Here is a 21,130-nt window from a genome sequence, read left to right as displayed (position 1 = left end):
GGATGGAACTGGAGGGTATTATGCTGAGTGAAATAAGTCAATCGGAGAAGGACAAACAGTGTATCTTCTCATTCATTTGGGGAATATGAATAATAGTGAAAGAGAATATAAAGGAAGGGAAAAGAAATGTTGGGAAATATCAGGAAGGGAGACAGAACATAAAGACTCCTAACTCGGGGAAACGAACTAGGGGTGGTGGAAGGGGAGGAGGGCGGGTGTTGGAGGGGAATGGGTGACGGGCACTGAGGTGGACACTTGACGGGATGAGCACTGGGTGTTTTTCTGTATGTTGGTAAATTAAACACCAGTAAAAGTTAATTAAAAAAAAAAAAAAAAAAACTTGTCCATGTCCAGGCTTGTCCTGGGTGCTCACTGCATCAGCCAGCTGAGAACAGATTTACATGTGGAACTACACAGTATTACAGAAAGGACACCTGACTAGATTCCGTTGTGACATGGACTTACAGGATTAAGACATCAAAGCTACAGTTATAGAAGGGTCTCCCCTCATTGCAAGGTTGTCAAAGGGGAAGGGACTCATTTTGAGGAAAGGAAAGATTAAGGTGCATAATAACAATGTCCAATACATGCTGTTCTAAGACACCAAGACTGTCTTACAGCCTCCATACTGGTGTCAAAATGAAAATGACACTGATAAATTTAAATAGGAAAGGAAGGACAGCCATTGCAGTACATTGAGCTCCATAGAGACAGCGCCGGGGCAAGTGAGAGCCAGACGGGCACTGGGCGACTCTGTGCCTCGCTGAGGAAAATAATTAAACATGGGCAAAGGAGATCCTAAGAAGCCGAGAGGCAAAATGTCATCATATGCATTCTTTGTGCAAACTTGCCGAGAGGAGCACAAGAAGAAGCACCCAGATGCTTCAGTCAACTTCTCAGAGTTTTCTAAGAAGTGCTCTGAAAGGTGGAAGACCATGTCTGCTAAAGAGAAAGGAAAATTTGAAGACATGGCTAAGGCGGACAAGGCCCATTATGAAAGAGAAATGAAAACTTATATCCCCCCTAAAGGGGAAACAAAAAAGAAGTTCAAGGATCCCAATGCACCCAAGAGGCCTCCCTCGGCCTTTTTCTTGTTTTGTTCTGAGTATCGCCCAAAAATCAAAGGAGAGCATCCCGGCCTATCCATTGGTGATGTTGCAAAGAAACTGGGAGAGATGTGGAATAACACTGCTGCAGATGACAAGCAGCCTTATGAAAAGAAGGCTGCTAAGCTGAAGGAAAAATATGAAAAGGATATTGCTGCGTACCGAGCTAAAGGAAAGCCTGGGGTGGCAAAAAAGGGAGTTGTCAAGGCTGAAAAGAGCAAGAAAAAGAAGGAAGAGGAGGAAGACGAGGAGGATGAAGAGGATGAGGAGGAGGAAGAAGATGAAGAAGATGAAGATGAAGAAGAAGATGATGATGATGAATAAGTTGGTTCTAGCGCAGTTTTTTTTCTTGTCTATAAAGCATTTAACCCCCCTGTACACAACTCACTCCTTTTAAAGAAAAAAATTGAAATGTAAGGCTGTGTAAGATTTGTTTTTAAACTGTACAGTGTCTTTTTTTGTATAGTTAACACACTACCGAATGTGTCTTTAGATAGCCCTGTCCTGGTGGTATTTTCAATAGCCACTAACCTTGCCTGGTACAGTATGGGGGTTGTAAATTGGCATGGAAATTTAAAGCAGGTTCTTGTTGGTGCACAGCACAAATTAGTTATATATGGGGATGGTAGTTTTTTCATCTTCAGGTGTCTCTGATGCAGCTTCTACGAAATAATTGTTGTTCTGTTAACTGAATACCACTCTGTAATTGCAAAAAAAAAAAAAAGTTGCAGCTGTTTTGTTGACATTCTGAATGCTTCTAAGTAAATACAATTTTTTTTATTAGTATTGTTGTCCTTTTCATAGGTCTGAAATTTTTCTTCTTGAGGGGAAGCTAGTCTTGCTTTTGCCCATTTTGGATCACATGGATTATTACAGTGTTTATCTTTTCATATAGTTAGCTGATAGAAAGCTTTTGTCTGCACCCTGCATACTCATGAGGGTAATAAAAGTCGAATTGAGACAGTTTTCATCCATAACTGAAACTCAAATCTTGATCAGTTGATACCAGATCTCACATAGCCCAGTCACATTTATAAAGTGAAGAGTAACCAGTCTATTCACAGCATGGGATTAGTAGAATCAATAATTTTGAAAGTCTGTCCTTGAAGGACTAAGAAAAGTATGTTCTAATCTTTACATGAAGACTCTACATTCTTTAACTCCCATTACCATGTAATGGCAGTTATATTTGCAGTTCCCACATTAAAGAAGACCTGAGAATGTATCCCCAAAAGCGTGAGCTTAAAATACAAGACTGCCATATTAAATGTTTTGTTGACATTAGTCCCAACGAAGGCTCTGGAAAACAAAACAAAAAAAAAAGTGCTGGCTGTAAATGTCTTCTATTTATCTAAATGTGGATTTCTAAGGAAACTTGACTCTCCATTAAAGGTATTTTTAATTAATTGGGCCAACTTCTAAAATGTATGCCACATTTAAAATCAAGTATATTTTCCTATATTAGAGTTTGCTCCTTTAAGTCAAATAGACCTAAAGGAAGAAGACCCTTAAAACTTGGTATTTCAGTATGATTTATCTGATTCGAATTTGATTTTTCTTACAAAACCCAAACTCATTCATTAGAGTCATGTTTATCTACTTAGCAGTTTAGGGAACAATTTGGCAATTTTGTGGTTTTTTGAGATTATGGTTCTCTTAAAGTGCCAGTGTTTTAAAATAGCGTTCTTGTAATTTTACATGCTTTTGTGATGGAGTGCTGTTTTGTTATATAATTTTGACTTGGATTCTTTCCATTTGCATTTGTTTATGTAATTTCAGGAAGAATACTGAACATCTGAGTCCTGGATGATACTAATAAACTAATAATTGCAGAGGTTTTAAAAAAAATAAAAAAAAATAAATAGGAAAGGAAGACTTTATTTAACATTATTGCAATAGGGAAGAGAGACTGAACTCAACTACACTGAAACAAAAGGTGGGAGGCTTTTAAGCACTGGGATGAGCTAGTGGCCAAGTACTAGTGGACATTAGAGGATAGGTTGATCAATGAGATGTGTTGAGCACATTGAATAATTCCTGAGTTTGCAAATGTTTTTCTCTGCTATTAGACCATTTGTGCTCGCTAACTGGCACCCACCTAAGGGTGGATAATAGGCCCAATAGGCCCCTATTCTTCCACAGAGATTGGGAAATTTGAAGCTATCTCCTTCAATGTTTAACATTTCAGAGAGATGGTTCTCTGATCCTTGAGAAAGACATTTCTTGGGTTGTAAAACTGGCAAGAGGCTGGGAGATATACATCCATTTTAAAGTAGAAGGGAAATAATTCCCAGTTGCAAGTTTTCTAAAGTAAATGCTCTAAGAAAAGGGAGGTCAGAGGCACATGGTCAGGAAGAAAACTGTGTAAAGTTTAGTCAAGCTGAGGAGAATGTTAGGCCTTCTTTGCCACTGGACTAGTGCTAAAGTCTCAAGGAGAAGTGACCTCAATAAAGACTGATTCAAATAGAAAGTGATGACTTGAAAGTTTCTGTAATAAAACAAAGACCCAGGGCAGTGTTGAGAGAGGAAGGGCATTTTTCTATGTCATGTCCACACAGTCATCATTGAAGCAGAAAGGAGGAAAGTCTCTGTCAGGGCCAGTGAAGAGCATGGGTCTGTGAAAGATCAATGGAGAGTAATGGAGAGCTGACAACAAGAAGCATTCCTGTAGTCTCACCTTTTGGGAGTAGCTGGAAAGCTTGATTCTCCATTTGGGTGGTGTGACGATTGTGGTGCCAAGTATAGGAAAATCACTGGAAGCAATGGAAGATGGCAACCTCTTCCCATATGCACCTGCCATGACCCGCTCTAAGATCAAAGGAAAGTACTTGAAAATGGCTATTATTTCAGTGACATTACTGGGAGAACTGATTCTAGACATTTGCCTTATTTTTCTTCTTCTGATTCTGCAGTACCTTTAGCATTGGTATAGTTTTGGAAGCAGCATATTTTATTGAAAAATAATATACTTAGTTTTGTTTTTCAAATCAATATTCCAATTTCAGATTTGCTACTCATCTGTGTGATCTTGTGCAAGTTATTTAAATTCCCTGTACTTGAAATACATTTTTTTCTTCTGTGAATGAAAGTAAAAATACTTACTTGCATGATTAATAAAATGGTTAAATGTATAAATAGCACAAAGCTTAGTGCCTAGTACATGACAAGCCGGCCACAAATGTAAATCCCCTTCCTTCATTACACACCTTTTTATGTACAAATATTATAAAATACCAAACATATCAAATTACAAATACATTTCAAGGCAGGAGATGAAGAATACTTAAGAATTTAACTGATATTGAAAACTCGACTAAATTATCAGCTTCCCTAAGATGATCTCTAGTCACAGAAAGTTTAGAGATTTGAAAAAGTCTTCAAATTATGGATGCTTGAAACATCTGGCCTCTATTAGTTGGATAATTCAGATGAAAAAGATATAGTATTTTCTTAGCATAATGGTCTCAATTCTTTGATCTACTTTGCATGTTTAGACATACCTAGAGAGTCAGAAGAACTGGAACAAAATGACTACAATTTGCAACTAAAATGTAACTAAATTAGTTCTAGTAACAAATTTTGACATGGGGAACTTCATCATACAAAAAAGCACTATGGTTGGAAGCAATCTCTAAATTTTCCCATACTTTACTAAAAGGACAAAGATACTGTGCTGTCTTGAACACTTATTTTATCATATCTAGTGTTTCATATGCAGCACATATGAAAATATGTCATCTAAATGCATGATTTACAAAGATTTTATGCCATTAAAAATAACATCAATAACAAGTTACATGAATATATATTTATATATACATATATATAATTTTTAAAAAAAGATTTTATTTATTTATTCATGAGAGACACAGAGAGAGACAGAGACAGGCCGAGGGAGAAGCAGGCCCCATGCAGGGAGCCCGATGTGGGACTCGATTCTTGGACTCCAGGATCACACCCTGAGCCAAAGGCAGATGCTCAACCACAAAGCCACCCAGGCATCCCACATATATATAATTTTTGTGCCTCTCTGCAAGTGTGGGTGTATATGTAGGCCTGTGGGATACGAATTTTATCAATTTTATTCAATTTCTTGGTTCTATGTAGTAGGTATTCAAATTTTTTTCCTGTCTCTGGCTTTTTGTAGCACCTGTTTCTGTGTCACTATTTTTGTGAACTACTCCAGGAAATTGGTTTCATGTGATTATACTTTTTCTCAGCATTTCTAGAAACATCTTACATATCAATATCTCATATCGTTTATCACAAAGTGATAGGAAGATTGATTATCAAACCATGTTGGACCTTATGTAGGTATGCCACTGTGCCTTGAGCATTTCTTCTTTCTAAAGCCTAGCTCTGAAAGCCCATTTGCCTCTGTTGTATCTATTGATATTCTATATCCTTGTTTTGTAGGCAGAATAATGGCCCCCAGAGAGCTCCACATTCTAATCCCTAGAAACTGTGATAATGTTACCTTCTGTGGCAAAAGGGACTTGGAAGATGCAATTAAGGATGAGAACCTTGAATTAGGGAGATTATCTTGAATTTCCAGGTGGATCCACTCTAATCATATAAGTTCTTAATGGTAGAAACCCTTTCTGGGCTGTGGTTAGAGAGGTGACACCAGGAGGAAGGTCAGAGAGAAGCAACGTTTAGGGTTTTGAAGAGAGAGGAAAGGGCTATGGAAGATCAAACTAACGAATGTAGACTATCAGCCTCTAGAAGTTGAAAAAGGCAAGGGAAAAGGTTTTTCCTAGAAAGAAATGCAGACTTTCTGACATCCTGATTTTAATGTAGTGAGTGAGACCTTACATTGTTTTAATGTAGTGAGTGAGACCTTACATTGTTTTAGGCCACTAAAATGGGAGTAATTTGACAGCATCAGTAGAAAACTAGCACACATTGGGTCCACATACACAACCCTAGTGTAAGCTAGATGATAGGAATGGCATGGGGAGGGGACAACTTTAAGGACTGCCACTTTCCTAGCTAGAATTCCACTGAAGACACTAACGTGAATAGCTTTCAAGACCCATTCTGGATATATCATTAACAAGGTATGTTGATCCCTTCTTTCTCAGAACCACTCTTTGTGTACAACATACCTTGCATTTTGGGACTGTGTGTAAAACCTTTCCAAACAGAATTGCTCTGCCTGTATTGCCATCTTTACACATTCCTAAGAATCTACAGATCATGTGGTTATCACCAGCTACTTAACCTGCTCAGTCAACCAGTACTTTCTCATTGCTGAACTCTTCGTAATTTAACTGATGGAGAGAACCTAATTTGTACCTTTTCTCTCTAACCTTAGGGAATTTAAGTCCCTATTACATCAATCTTTGCCTTTGTATCTTTGCAATAGAACTAAAAAGTGAATATATATTCGTGTATGTATGTGCATGTATATGTGTGTCCACATGTGTTTATTTAATAGAAATTCAGATAGAACCTATTATTCATTTTCATAGACATACACACATATACATATGTTAGCCTGAAACAAGTTCCGCTAAAAATAAAATTATTAACATTTGATGATTTTACATTTGATTTTTCTCTGTAGGCCCATTAGGTCTTGTGGTGTTGATGGGAATGAGTCTATAAGCTACTAACATTCTGAAAGTCTTTTGTTAGTTAGGGTTTTACCTGTCAACCCATACTGAAATTATACCATGTATTCTGATCGTCAGTGCTTGTGTTTGGTTCATATTAAGACAAAAGTCCATTTGACTGATGGCTACTCTATCTTTTGCCCATTAAATAATTCACTGAACAAATATGTCTTTTGTTTTTGAAAATTATATGCTACATATCATTAAAAGAGAATGTAGACACACATTTTTTTTATCCTAATCAAAAGTATAGTAAAAATAGCATGGTATGAAGTTGGGTCAATATATCTTTTAGCCAGTCTGATTTATCCAAACTTTTTATTATTTAAAATGTATCTAGGTTTCCTCAGTCTCTACTATCTCCTACTCTTGTTCCTACCTCTCTGTGATTCCTCCTCTACCGTCTTTCTTACACATGTCCTAAAACAAATAAAATATTTATATTGATAAAGCCTATCATCGTTTTAAATGAAAGCTAAACATTTTAGTAGTGGTAACACTGCATATAACCTAGAGAGAGTGTCTCTACACCACTTAGGGAGCTAGAAGATGATTTGCAGGAGGTGAGATGCAGACACACTCTTATAGAAGTTATTTCGGGGACAAAACTTGTACTATAATAAGATATTTGGAACAAGTGAAAAGAAATTAGAAGGAGCCGTTGCAGAGAGCAGATGGTAGTCCAGGGGGGTTTGTGACTTTTAAGATAAATACTTCTATGAGGCAAGCATCCAAAGTAACCATGCCCAATTTCTTCTAAATTGCACTCCAGAAACAGAAAAATACAGCAGTGATAACAGTCCAATGTTACTGAGAGACAATTCAGAAATTCTTTTCTATTCTAACTTGATTATAGTATGGATGTAGAATAGAAAAGGGTAAAACATGGCCATTAAAATCTATTCTTCTCTGTTACTTATGTTTATATTTTGTACATCATAATCTCATGGTACCAGCTGTATTAAGTTGTTTGCCATATATTCCAGTTAAATAAATTATGCTTTCTTGAGTGCTAACTACTCATGGATATGTTCTGATAACTTTGGGGTGAATTTACTCACTTCAGCAAACATAGTAATAAGCCGGACTCCCTATGCCATATTCTAGAGGAATTAAGATACCCAGTGCGTGGCATCCCAAATCTCTGAAAGGAGCAAAATGTAGTCAACCAAATTCTGTTCTCTAATTAGAAGATAACCTTAAAAAAGTGAAGATTTTTTGGGATCATTTTGTACACATGCACATAAAATCACTATGTGTGTATATCTACCCAAATATGTACATATATGTATGTATATAATATACATCGACTATATATCCAAATATATACGGGTTTGTAATGACACAAGGCTTTATGGTTGTATACTTTTTTTAAGCTTTATTAAGGATTATAAACAGAGAAGGTAGATTCTAAAATTATTCCAGTGTTGGGGTTCTGTTAGGCTTATGAGATAATGCATTTAGGGTTTATGAAATATTATAATATACATTGACTATATATCCAAATATATATGGGTTTGTAATGACACAGGCTTTATGGTTGTATACTTTTTTTAAGCTTTATTAAGGATTACAAACAGAGAAGGTAGATTCTAAAATTAGAGAAGGTAGATTCTAAAATTATTCCAGTGTTGGGGTTTTGTTAGGCTTATGAGATAATGCATTTAGGGTTTATGAAATATTTTTCAGATGATCAAAGCATCAAGTCTAGACCAACAATGGAAATAACCCAAGACAGATGTGATATAATGGTAGAAAGTAAGAAGAAAAATGGTTTAGAAATCTCAGTGAGGTCAAAGTAAAATTAGGAATGAAAGAAATAGGGTAGAGAAAGAGTAAATAGTAAGAGAATCATTATGGAAGTTCAATATTTCAAAGATGGGATCATTTTAGTTAATGACATGAATGCATGACCAAACTGAAGAGGATTTGAAGATCATTAGAGTTGAGGCCAAAGAATGATCAAGTCTCTGTATATTCATATGGGCTTGGAAATCCCTCAGAATTAAGAGAGTTGGGATAGATACATGGAATGAATTATGGTATATAAGTATTCAAAGAATATGGAGTGACCACAAGATTCATAAATATCAAGGACAAGAAGACACTGGTATTGCTCAATTAAATTCCAAGGAGCTAGGATTTAAATGAGGGTTGAATAGTAATTTTAGCAAATAGGTTTGGAAAAAAAAGAAATTCTATATTTTCTGACTTGGAGGTATGTGCAGAGTGCAAGAATGGTTAAGTTTCATTGGAAGTATCTTCTGGAAAACATGGGTGTTTCAGGGAGAGCCTAGTTTCAGTTAAGGACAACAAATGAATGAATTAAATGTGGGCAAGGATTCCACAGTGTGTGGAATAAAAGAAGAGTACTAATGAGCAGAATGAGGATGGGAAGAGGGGAGAGGAAAATGTAGAGAAAGGGTTGTAGTTTGGGAGATTAACACTTGGAAATGTAAAAGGAAAAAAAAACACAATGACAACAACAAAAAACTGAACAACTGTGTTATTAGTTATCTTGCTGTTTTAAACATAACACTGAAAAAAGATTTTCAGCGTTGATGAAAATTGAGGATACAGGTATCACCAGACTCACTGCTGGCAACTGGGTCTGGATTGCAGGTGTGGTAGGGCAAAGCTGTAACAGACCTTGGGTGGTTAAAGCTTCTGTCTATAGGCACTGAAGCTGTTGTTGGAACAGATGTCGAGTAGCTGGAGAGGCAGCAAGGAAAGCACAATAATAGCTCCAGGTGTGAGAAACCTTCTATGTTTCACTACATGTACATACACTTCACAAATAAGCACAGGAATATATTTTTATTTATACATTAACTTTGAATTGCCTTATACCTCATTAAATGTACATTTACACTATTCTAGTTATCTGATTTTCACACTAGAAAGGTAGAAAATGTTGTAATGTCTCAGAGGCTGTGTACAGTGGTTAACAAAAATAAATATTGGGAAAGTGAAAATGTATACTGGCAGTTTAATCCATATCACATAAAATGCCTGATTTGCTTGAACTTATTTTTCTGCTGAATGGAATATTCTGGTTTTTATTTTAGCTTTGGTATATAACCAACAGACTTCTAAAGAGATTAATATTCACTGCACAAGGAATTTTACAGCCTCTTTCAAATGGGGAACTGACCTGCCCTGACTTTTTAATAGGGCATTGTGATAATTGGTAGAGTGGTGTGGTGGCAGGTTTACCCAGCTGGTCACCTGCACGGAGAACAGCTTTCCTATTAAAGTGAATCCATCCATGAAGGACCTTTGAATGTGCTGCTTCTGCAGAGTGGGTGCTCTGCTGATGCATTCTGCTTAAACCCCAAATGAAGAAACGCTTGGGTTATTTTTGATTCAAAGCAAGCAAGAGGGTGATAAGCAACTGCCTGTTCAATTGGAGCATATGCTCACTGAGTTCTAATTCTCTTTTTGCTTTGGGACCAGATGCTGCATCCTAGTAATTCCCAAACCTGGCTAATCTTCAGAATCATCCAGGGGGCTTTTAAGAATATCAGTATCAGAAATTTCAATTTATTGTATCTTGGCTGGAGAATAGAAATCTGCATTTAAAATAAGCTCTAGATAAATATTTCAGGTTTGGAGATCACTGCTCTATAACAGTAGTTCAAATCTTGGTATGGGATGGAGTGGAAAAGGAAACTCTGCTTGTCATTCAATTACATCCCCCATTCCCAGGTTCTCTATTCCCAAATGGAAATCATTGCAATTGGCTACTTATCAGACATTGATATTTATCTACCTGCTGGGTATGCTTTGGGTAGCATTGTTTACAAAAAGTATCAAAGATTAAATCATAAAATGTTTGACTCTTTGACAAGATACATAACTGGGGCCACTGCCTCCCCTGCCACATACATCCTTCCTGAGTTAACTTGCTCTCAAGTCACATGCACTGGGCTTAAAGTTCAATTCTCCTCATTGGGAAATAAATCTAAATACTTTAAGCTAATGATACTCTAAAAGTAGACTAGGGGGTAAAAATCAGACCAGCTATTCACCAGCTGTCTGTTAGGGCAATAGTTAGGTATGGAATGTCTACATTTAGAAGGTTCTTCAAGAAAATCAAGAGTATGCTGGGCTAGGAGAAGAAGCATAAATTGGAATATGGGGAGAAGGGTTTTGGAACAAAGATACAGAATGAACTGGCTGGGCAATAATTGGTAATAGATATACCAAGGGTGAGAGAATAGGATGACCAGAATGAACCAGGATACCACAGAGTGAGGACATTTCAAGAACTAATACTGCTTGCACATATAGAAGAGATATTTTTATATACTGCTTGGTGGATTTCTTGGACTAGATGGAGGACTCATGAATGACTGGAGAGTGCATTACAGATGGCGAAGAGTCCTGCCGTATATCCCAATCATGTATTTCACCACTCATTCCTTTCTGCATAAAATGATCACATAAAAATATTAAGTATCCTCTATAATGGATTTCTGTTGTTTTTATCTGCTCAGCATTGATCACCCTCCATTTAGTAATTGCATTCTGATCTCTGAGTAATTACCCCCTTCCTGGAGACATTTTACTCTAATGGTAACAGTGATGGGTATGTTATCAGTTAGACCCAATGAGATTTGTTCCTGGGCCAGTTGTTGAAATATTTATGAGGAACATCCATGCTTTTCACTGGAGCTTCTGGGAGGATTGAGTAGAAGCCTGCAGTGTCTGGCAGGCATCTTGCTAGGACAAATGTTTGCCAAAAAAGGGAGCCACCCTCAGGAAAATAGGACCAGTAAGTTTAGGTCATAAACCCAGCCATTCCTCAAGGTAATATTAACTGAAATTTTCAGATAAGTGAGGCTAAAACTCCTCTCTTGTCAAGTCCATTTGAATCAGGTTTCCTAGTGCTTGCTTTCTTTCTTTCTTTCTTTCTTTCTTTCTTTCTTTCTTTCTTTCTTTCTTTCTTTTTTTAAAGATTTTATTTATTTATTCATGAGAGACAGAGAGAGGCAGAGACACAGGCAGAGGGAGAAGCAGGCTCCACGCAGGGTACATGACATGGGACTCGATCCTGGGTCTCCAGGATCAGGCCCTGGGCTGAAGGCGGTGCTAAACCACTGAGCCACCCAGGCTGTCCTTTCTAGTGATTTCAAATAAAAAGTCATAATTAATATTAATATTTTCTGAAGGAGAAAGTTAGTTACTTGTTGAAAGTTACGCTGCCTACAGTTCAAATTTAGTGTGTAAAAAAAGTAGCCTTTAGAAAAAAAAAGCTGATAATAATCATTTGTTGAAAGAGTGGAAACAAGTAAAGCTATTTAAAATAGTTGTGAGAGATAGCACCAAAATATGCTTAAAATTTTCAAAGTAGCAAGGGAACAGAGGGGAAGAGTGGGAAGAGGGGGAGAGGATAGAGAAAGAGAGAGTCTTACAGAAACTTGGAATTGACTGATAAGAAAAAACTAAAAACACATATAGAAATTTGAAACCATGAAGCCTAAGGGATGGCTTATTCTTCTACAATTTAATGGCTATTTCTTTCAGTTCTTGCCTCTCATATTTAGAGACAGAGAAAGAGTCATATATATATATATATATAAGATTCTTTAAGTAGTAACTGGCTATCAGCTAAAATAGACAATTAGATGAGAAAAGTGAAAACGTTGTGGGAGTACTGGTAGGTAGCAGATTGTTGAAAATTATTGTTGAAATAGCATAGAAACTTTTATTCATGTTATTATTAATCTGGTAATAGTTGCTTTAATTTGTCTTCAAATCCAGGGTTAAGCTTCATGGTATCACTAAATGAAAGATTTTCTGGGATAGTTCAAACCTGGAGAATATTTACACAAGGCCAAGATAACACAGTGGGAAGGAGAGATGGGCTGGTGGATGATAAGGTGTGGGGCTCGGTTAAATTCAGTTAATCCGTTCTTCCTACTTGAGCTATAGATAAATTAATAACTTGTAACAGGGTCTCAGCTTGAGGCCATGCCATCTTCATTTCCAGGTACTTGTACATGTCTGGAGAATTGGTAAAAAGCCTGAAAGATGCTTATCAATATGCAAGACTGATAACCCATTTACAAGCGAATTCATCGTAAAGTATGACTCTATGAGCATAGTGATTTGGGTCAAGGGCAGTTTTGAGTCAACTTTGGTGAAGTCACTAGGTCTACTCTTCACTCTCTGACCATGGCTCTATATAAAAACATGGGAATGCATGTTTAAGCTAGAAAATCTGTTATACAAATGTGTTAATAAAAGAGTAAGCTGCAAGCAGCACAGCTTTAGTATCTTTGTCAAGCAGTATAACAGAGAGGAGGGAGGCAATCACACCCACTTCACCACAACTTACAGAGCACCAGGTAGTTTCAGTGGTGTAAGGAGTACAGTGCTTCCTTGGCAGGTATGCGCCATAGGTGTCAGGGAACAACAGTGGCATCAAGCAGAGACATCCTTACATGGCCCAGAGGGGGGGAACTCAGCAGCAGTAGTTGTGTTTAGCAAATTTAGAGTAACTTACTTGAAGAGACATCTATGTCCAGAGTAGTGGTGGTGCTTAGTGGGCATGACTAAACCCTAGCAGGAGACAAAGCAGTGTCCATCACGGACACCCATATTGGAGAGGAATGGCAGGACATGGTGGGAGTGGAGGTAGTGTCCAGTATACAGACTGGAACCCAACTGCTACCACAGTGATGCTCACATTGTGAGAGTGTGAAGGGAAGAGTGGAACCCAGTGATCTTGATGCGGCCAGAAGAAGAACCAGTGATGTCTAGGGAATGTCACATGGTAGGTGATAGAGCCATTTGTGATTCCCTGATTGTTCAGTTGGTTTTCTGAGTGTCGGGATCCTGCCTTCCAATGTTGGCATAAAAGGCAGTGAAACATGGCTTATGGGAAAAAATAGAAAACATGCTCACACATGCACATACACACTAATATTTATAGGGTCAATTTCTATCTGCTTCTAATCTGCTGTCCCAACACAAAGTAAATTTTTGTTTCTATGAGTATTGAAAGGCAAAATACCTCCCTTCCATAAAAATTAAGAGCTGGTTTTAAAATCATTTAGACAACAGTTGTCAGCAATATGGGCATCAAGCGTCAGCAACATAGGCTCTAGAAACACTGAAAGAGCTGTTCCTTTCATTCCCTATTTTCCTAGAGCAATGAATCCCCATAATGCCATTTTGACATTGTAGAGACAAGTCTATTAAAATATGAATTTATGGTTACTTTGTCTCTTATGTTGGTCCATTTAGCATAATAGTTGCAATTGACCTAAATAGCAGAAAGTACATTTTATTCTAAGTGTTTGAAATTAAAATAGATTGAATGATTTTCTTGTATATATCATTGTTGAAGTTTTTGTTACACTCTGAATTAATACAAATAGCAGTAATAACACAACTGGATGCACCTGGCATGTATTATTGGATTTATCCCAAGCTTTTTTTTTTTTTCTCCCCATAATTGGGCATTTCTATCCATGTAACTGAAACTCAGTAATGTTTTTAATGTTTTAAGATTAGAATGCTTTAAAAATCAAACTTGCAGAAATATAATCAATAATGAAAGAAGGGCAAGAGGTTGTGGCAGCCTGTAAAGTAAGAATTTACCACCTTTTTGAAATGTGTTTTGGCAACGTATATTAAAAATCATAAAATGTGCATATCCTTTGATCCAACAATTCCCCTTCTAAGATTTATTCGAAAGATAAAATTAAAGATGTACATAAAGATGTAGGTAAATTCTGTTCATAAGAACATTATATGTCTAGTAAAGAAGTAGAAATAACTTAAATATAATAGGGATTTGGAATTATAAAATACTGTATATCCAAACACTAAAGGATTAGGTACATTTGAAATTAACTTCTTATATATTTCTATTTTACAGTGAAATGTAAAAATGGAAAACCACATGAAATATGTATAGCTTAATGAGTGATTTTAAGCTGACTGCCTCTGTAAACAGCCACATTCTGCATGTGCCCCATCTCAGTCACAACCCCTCCATCTCCATAAATAACCACTATTCTGACGTAGTCACTTTATATCTCTATCGGTCTTATCCCTGGAATGTTCATTTCCAGACACTATATAGTTCAGTCTTGCTGCTTAAAACATATAAAAATACAAAGGATTTTGATATGCTTTATACGTCTCTTATAATTTATGGGTTTTCTTTGTGTCTCGTGTTTCTTTGTTTTCCTTGCAGTGTAAATAGTGAAGACCCTGAGGACATTTTGACCTGTAGAGTTTTCTGCTCTGGATTTCGTAGGTTGCATATTCTTGGTACACTTGAATTTGTTCCTCTATCCTCTGTATTTCCTGCGCACTGTTGGCTGGATCCAGAGGCCTTTTAAAATTCCTGTCTGATTCCTTCTGCAACTCTATCAGGAGTGGTGTATTCATTCATTAATATGTGAATATTATGTAACATCAAATCTTTTTATATTTTATGATGCTTGCAGCTGCTGTGGACCATCTTTAGATCTATTAAGTATTCAGGGTTGTAAATTAGTCATATTCTAATTCTATCAATTCTTTTAAAATTTATTAAATGGAAAAACCATTACAAAGACATGACTTACCATATCTACCATTTATTTGGTAACCAAGTGATACTATTTCTAGAATTCTAATAATAGGCAGGATTGTTTCCCTGTATTTGTCAGTTTTCAAGATTACTTTATATTCTCCTTTACACCTTTATTCAGTCCTAGTTCTAAAAGGAACTCAGTCCTTATGTCAATGTCTCTAGTGATTTTGGTTCTTTGAAACTCTTTCTCTAGTAGATTGCTCAGGAAGCCCTCATAAGAAAAATAATCTACTGTTCTTGTATGTTGATAACTATGTATACTTTTTTTTAAAAGGTTTTATTTATTTATGCATGAGAGACACACACACAGAAAGGCAGAGACACAGGCAGAGGGAGAAGGCTCCATGCAGGGAGCCCGATGCCTAACTCGATCCCAGGGTTCCAAGATCATGACCGAGGCCGAAGACAGGTACTAAGCTGCTGAGCAACCCAGGGAGCCCCAATAACTTTGTATGCTTTATAGAAAGTTAGTTTTTTGGATATAAATTCTTGGCTCATATTTTCTTTCCTTGAGCCTCTTAAATATGTTTCTGCATTTTTCTGATATAAAACATTATGTTGAAAATCAGATCAGGGATCCCTGGGTGGCCCAGCGGTTTAGCGCCTGCCTTTGGCCCAGGGCGCGATCCTGGAGACCCGGAATCGAATCCCACGTTGGGCTCCTGGTGCATGGAGCCTGCTTCTCCCTCTGCCTATATCTCTGCCTCTCTCTCTCTCTCTCTCTCTCTCTGTGACTATCATAAATAAATAAAAGTTTAAAAAAAAAAGAAAATCAGATCATTTAAATTTTTATTCCAATATATCATATACTGGTTTCCCCTAGATGCCCAAGGAATTTTTTGTTTCTTTTTTCCCTAAGACTAGGAATTTTACTCGAATAGATCCCATTGTGCATCATTCTGGACTGATACTCCAAAACTCCAAGTATACTCATCAAATCATTTTCTTTTCTTTTCTTTTTATTTTTAAGATTTTATTTATTATTCATGAGAAACACAGAGAGAAAGAGGCAGAAGCATAGGCAGAGGGAGAAGCAGGCTCCATGCAGGGAGCCTGATGTGGGACTCGATCCCACCACCCCAGGATCATGCCCTGAGCTGACGGCAGATGCTCAACTGCTGAGCAACCCAGGCATCGTTTTTTTTTTAGAAATTGTTCTGAAATTGTAGGTTTTAGTATTTGCTATTTCTTTGCATGAAATTGATTTTTTAAAATTGATTTTCTTATTCAAGGACTCCTATTTCTTTCTGTCAAACCACTTCTATCTCTTTTTTCTTTTTGATTTAAAATATGCCTTTTTTTACTTTTGTTTTTCTTGAATCAAAAGGATATTTATTTAGTGCTGTGTTTCTTCTTGTTTGAATTCATTTTCTGAATTTTTTTCTTTTCTAATTCTATCCCAAATTCTGAACATTTCTGAGATTTTCCAATTCCTATTTCTGTTGCATCTTTTGTATTATTTTCTTAATTCAATGAAAGAGAAGGTAAGTTTTAATCTACTTTGTAGTCACATCTCTTTTGTCTGTAGGGATGTTATTCTGATCCTTACTTTCTTTTTTCTTACATTAATTTTGCATGGGATTTGGCTTTGATGCTTTTTCTCTTGTTAATTTTTATGTAAATTTAGGTTTTTAAACTTAATTTTTATGCAAATTAGTTTTTTTGAACATTACACTGAGGTTCAGGGTAATGTTTTTAACTTCACAGATCTTCCTTTTCTATTATTTTTGTGTAGTGTTCCAAACTGTAAATTTTGTTATTTTTCCACTCAATTCTAATTCTACTCCCACCACTTTCTCCACAGTGTGAGCCTCACCATGGGAGGGAGCCTGGGAAGAGGGACAGGTGCTCTCTCTTGGGTTATGGGATTAATGTGCCTCCTGTTTCAATCTCTCTCCCTGTCTCTTTCACTTTGCCTACAATATATTTTTACAGAACTTTAATTTTAAATGTAAGTGTAGGGAGAGTAATTTTGGAGAGATTGCCCATCTTTCAGCTTCAGTAGATTCATTCCTTCTTTCATAAAACAGATATTAACCAAACCCCTACTCTATTCTGGTCACTTGGACCTATGGCTCTTAAGGATCTATCACAAGCTGACAGATAGGAGCAAAGTTCTTCACAATCCTATCTATTAGGTCTACACAGCCAGGACCCACTCCAACAGAGTGTTGTCTGACTGGTAAGCTTGAGTTGTTTTCACATATGAAGATCACTGTTCCTTTTATTTATCTATTTTTCTTAAAGCCCCTTCTGGCACATATTACTCAGTATCCTTTGATGATTTTTTCCTCATTTCAGGCTCTTCTGAAATAGCTTCCCTCACTGTTATCTTCACTTTTCAGGTTCTCTTGATATTTCTTTTTTTTTTTTTTGATATTTCTTATTTGACTTTGGATTTAACTCCTTAAAGTTATTTGGGAAATAATTTCCATAGAAGCAGAATCCTAAAGAAAGTTTTTTTTCATTTTTCTATAAGAAAAGTTTATAATTTTTGCAGTGGTCTTAAATTCCAGTATTATACCTCATTTTTTAACTGTTCTTTTTAATAGCTCCCTGTACTATTTGTCTGGAATCCCAATTTTTGGTCGGTTGATTGATTCTGTAATAAACTGGAGAAATTCTATGCTTTAATGTATATTTCCCAGAGATTTAATTTATTCTTCAAAATAAAACATAAAATAGTAGTTTCTGTTTAAAAAATCAGATGTAGAGTTTATCTGAGTAATTATAAAATAGTTCATGAAACAAAGATGATCTTGTAAAACCAACATAAGGCCATAAATTTTCCTTTATGATGAAAGTTCTTTTTCACAGATGAAAAGAGACAGACTGACAACAATGATAAATCACTTTATCCACTTTATGTCTTGACTTTAAAACTGATGAAAGATGAAAACAAACTTGGGTGTGGAAGATGCTCTTCTAGTTTATGCTTTAAGAAATGAGAGATGGTTTTATGAACCAAATAACATTTAACCTGGAAAAATACACAGTGTGCTAGAGTCCTTTAGGAATGATTTGGAAGGAAGTGATGAGACAGCTATTAATAGCTAGGTATTGTAGAACTAATGTTTAGTTATTCATAGTAATATTGAGATCACAGATTCTAAAACTTAAAATGTTATTAATTTTCTGTACAGAGTTAAAAGATCTTTTTGCAAACCTTGTATATCTAAAACTCTTTCTTTTGTCACACCTACGTAACGAATGAAAGCTTCTGGCCTAAAGCACCCATTTTTTTTCCTACTAATCCTGAAACCAAGGAACATATTCTACAACTTATTTAAAATGTTTCTTTCTCTAGCCAAACTCAAGCTCACAGAATGCATTTTTCTATGTTTTCTTATATTAGGCCATCTACTTCTGAGACTAAATAGAATACTTGCCTTGTATCTTGTCCCTAGTACCTATCTAAGTACCTCTAACATATAACTCTATCTTAACTGCAGTAAATAAAGTTTTCTCTGTCCTCGGTTATTTTCTTGTGGTCTCTCCTCTTAGAGCCATCAATATCACGAACTTATTTCTCTACCAATTGCCGTTATGCTAGGCATACTCATAAAATTTAAAATGAAAATCTAAATCTGAGATAAAATAAAATAAAAGAAATTCAACAGGAAGAAAAAATATTGTTGAATCTAGAAAAAAAAATTGGATAAAGACTTAGACACTTCACCAAAAGAGGCTATGTGGACGGCAACTTAGTACATGAGAGATTTCACTGTGATCAGCCTTTAGGGAAATGCAAATTAAAACTATACCATGATGAGACACATCTGTTAAAGTGGCTAAAATTAAAAGCACTGACAATGCCAAGTACTAGCAAGTTTGTAGAGCAAACATAAGTCTCATGCATTGTTGGTGAATATGCAAAATAGTACAGCTACTCTAGAAAGCAATTTGGCATTTTTGTATAAAATTAAACACATACTTGGCATATGTCTTACAAACCTTAATCCTAAGTATTTACTCTAGAAAAATAAAAACTCATGGTCACACAAAAAATCCACACACAAATGTTTATAGCAGCTCCATTAATGATTTTCAAAATTGGAAACAATTCCAATGTGCATCAATTGGTAAATGATAAGCGGTGGCACACCTATGCAATACTACTCAGTAATAAAAAGAAATGAAACATTGACACATAAAACAATTTGGGTGAATTTCAAAGACATTAACTATGTGAAAGAAACCAGTCTCAAAGAGGTGGATGCTATATGATTTGATTTATATAACATTCTGGAAAGAGAAAATTATAGTAACAGAGGACAGATTGGTGGTTGCCAGGGTTGGGAAGTTGCTGTGACTACAAAGGGATAGCATGGGAGCTTTTTGGCTTTTGGAATTGTTCTGTATCCTGAATGTAGTGGTAGTTACATGAATCTATACATATATTAAAATTCACAGAACTGTACATAAAAAGTAAATTTAATTATGTGATACTTTTAAAAATGAAGAATAAAACATAAACCTTTATATCTTAAGATCTTTGGGTCAACTATTTCCTTTGAATAAGTACGAAACTTCCTAAAAGTGTCTGTAGCAATTTCCAAGGGTGACTTTATACTGGGAAAAGGGAGACAACTAGGCCTTTTGGGGGTTGTTGGATGTCAACTCATAATATACTCTTATTATTAGAGATCCTTAAGTCCTCTATGTTTCATGAGTCATAACAGGACTACATGCAGGTCAGAGTATAGTTTCTTTGAGTTCCAATTGTGTTTCCCAGGGTTGTGTGGGACAAAGGACCTCACTGTATTTACTTCTCTAGTCTCAAAATTTATGATAATATGTCTATATATATTATGTAAATGTATATATGTATATGTGTATATATATGTATATATATATACTATGTGTGTGTGTGTGTGTGTGTGTATACACACACACATAGTAACAACAGAATTCATACATTGATTCCTGACTGATGGAGCAACGACTTTTGCTCCACAAAGTTATTATCTTGATTGATCATACATAACAAGGGCCAATCTCCTTGGGATCATTCAACTCCAATTTTCCATTTCCTCAGCCACACAAGACAGCCATAATCTCCAGTGCTTTGCTTTCTCTTGGTCTCTATGCCATTGTCTCTAGCTGGTATATGACCTGTTGGAAAACTGTTAGAGAAAGTCAGTCAATACCTTAATATGTTTCCTTTCTTATTTTCTGGATCTTGGATCATCAGGTCTTCAAATTATAGATGGTTGTTCTCCAATGCAATGCCTCCAAAGAGCTGTTTTGCTGACGGTAGTGGTGCTATTTAATTTTAATTAAAAAAACCCAACTCTTGTAACTATTCCCGGAAGGCTGGGTGAGGAATTTTTAATTGCCAATAAACTTACTTTTTGTTACAAAAGAAAGTAGTAGTGCATCTGTTCTCATCTGTTGATAAGCAGAAGTTGCTATAGGAGTATCACACAGATGCCCTAAATCCACTGAGCATTGGCCAGGTTGCTTCCCCACACTGTGACTGCCATCTTACCAGCTCTGTAGGCCCTTCTGGTTCTTGCCAAAATTTGCCTGCAGGCTGCCAGTTTTGAGTGGGCCAGAGCAAGAAAAATCTTACAGTATGTCCAGGCGGTGCTACGAGCTGCCCTGTCATTTGGGTCCTTCTGACTCAGTGCACCCAAATATATTGGAAAGATCTGTGGCAAACAGAGATGCTGTATGGAACTCCTGGCAATCACTAGTAAGATCCCTAGGGTTTTGGAATAAGTCATGACCTTTTCTGAGGACAACATATTCTCCATTTGAAAGCAGCTTCTGTGGATGGGACCTCTAAAGATTGAATCCATGGTTGT

General features: G+C 36.3%; 1 protein-coding gene across 1 annotated transcript; it reads left to right on the top strand.

Moving 5' to 3' along the window:
* The first annotated feature begins 684 nt into the window (after positions 1 to 684).
* On the top strand, positions 685 to 2,954 carry LOC121494150 (high mobility group protein B1-like). The gene has a single exon (XM_041760324.1). It carries the CDS (start codon positions 783 to 785, stop codon positions 1,428 to 1,430), a length of 648 nt encoding a protein of 215 aa, XP_041616258.1. The 5' UTR covers positions 685 to 782; the 3' UTR covers positions 1,431 to 2,954.
* The last annotated feature ends 18,176 nt before the right edge of the window (positions 2,955 to 21,130 follow it).

This window comes from Vulpes lagopus, chromosome 7, assembly GCF_018345385.1.
Source record: "Vulpes lagopus strain Blue_001 chromosome 7, ASM1834538v1, whole genome shotgun sequence".
Taxonomy (NCBI): domain Eukaryota; kingdom Metazoa; phylum Chordata; class Mammalia; order Carnivora; family Canidae; genus Vulpes; species Vulpes lagopus.
This window is presented reverse-complemented; position numbering and strand designations above follow the sequence as displayed.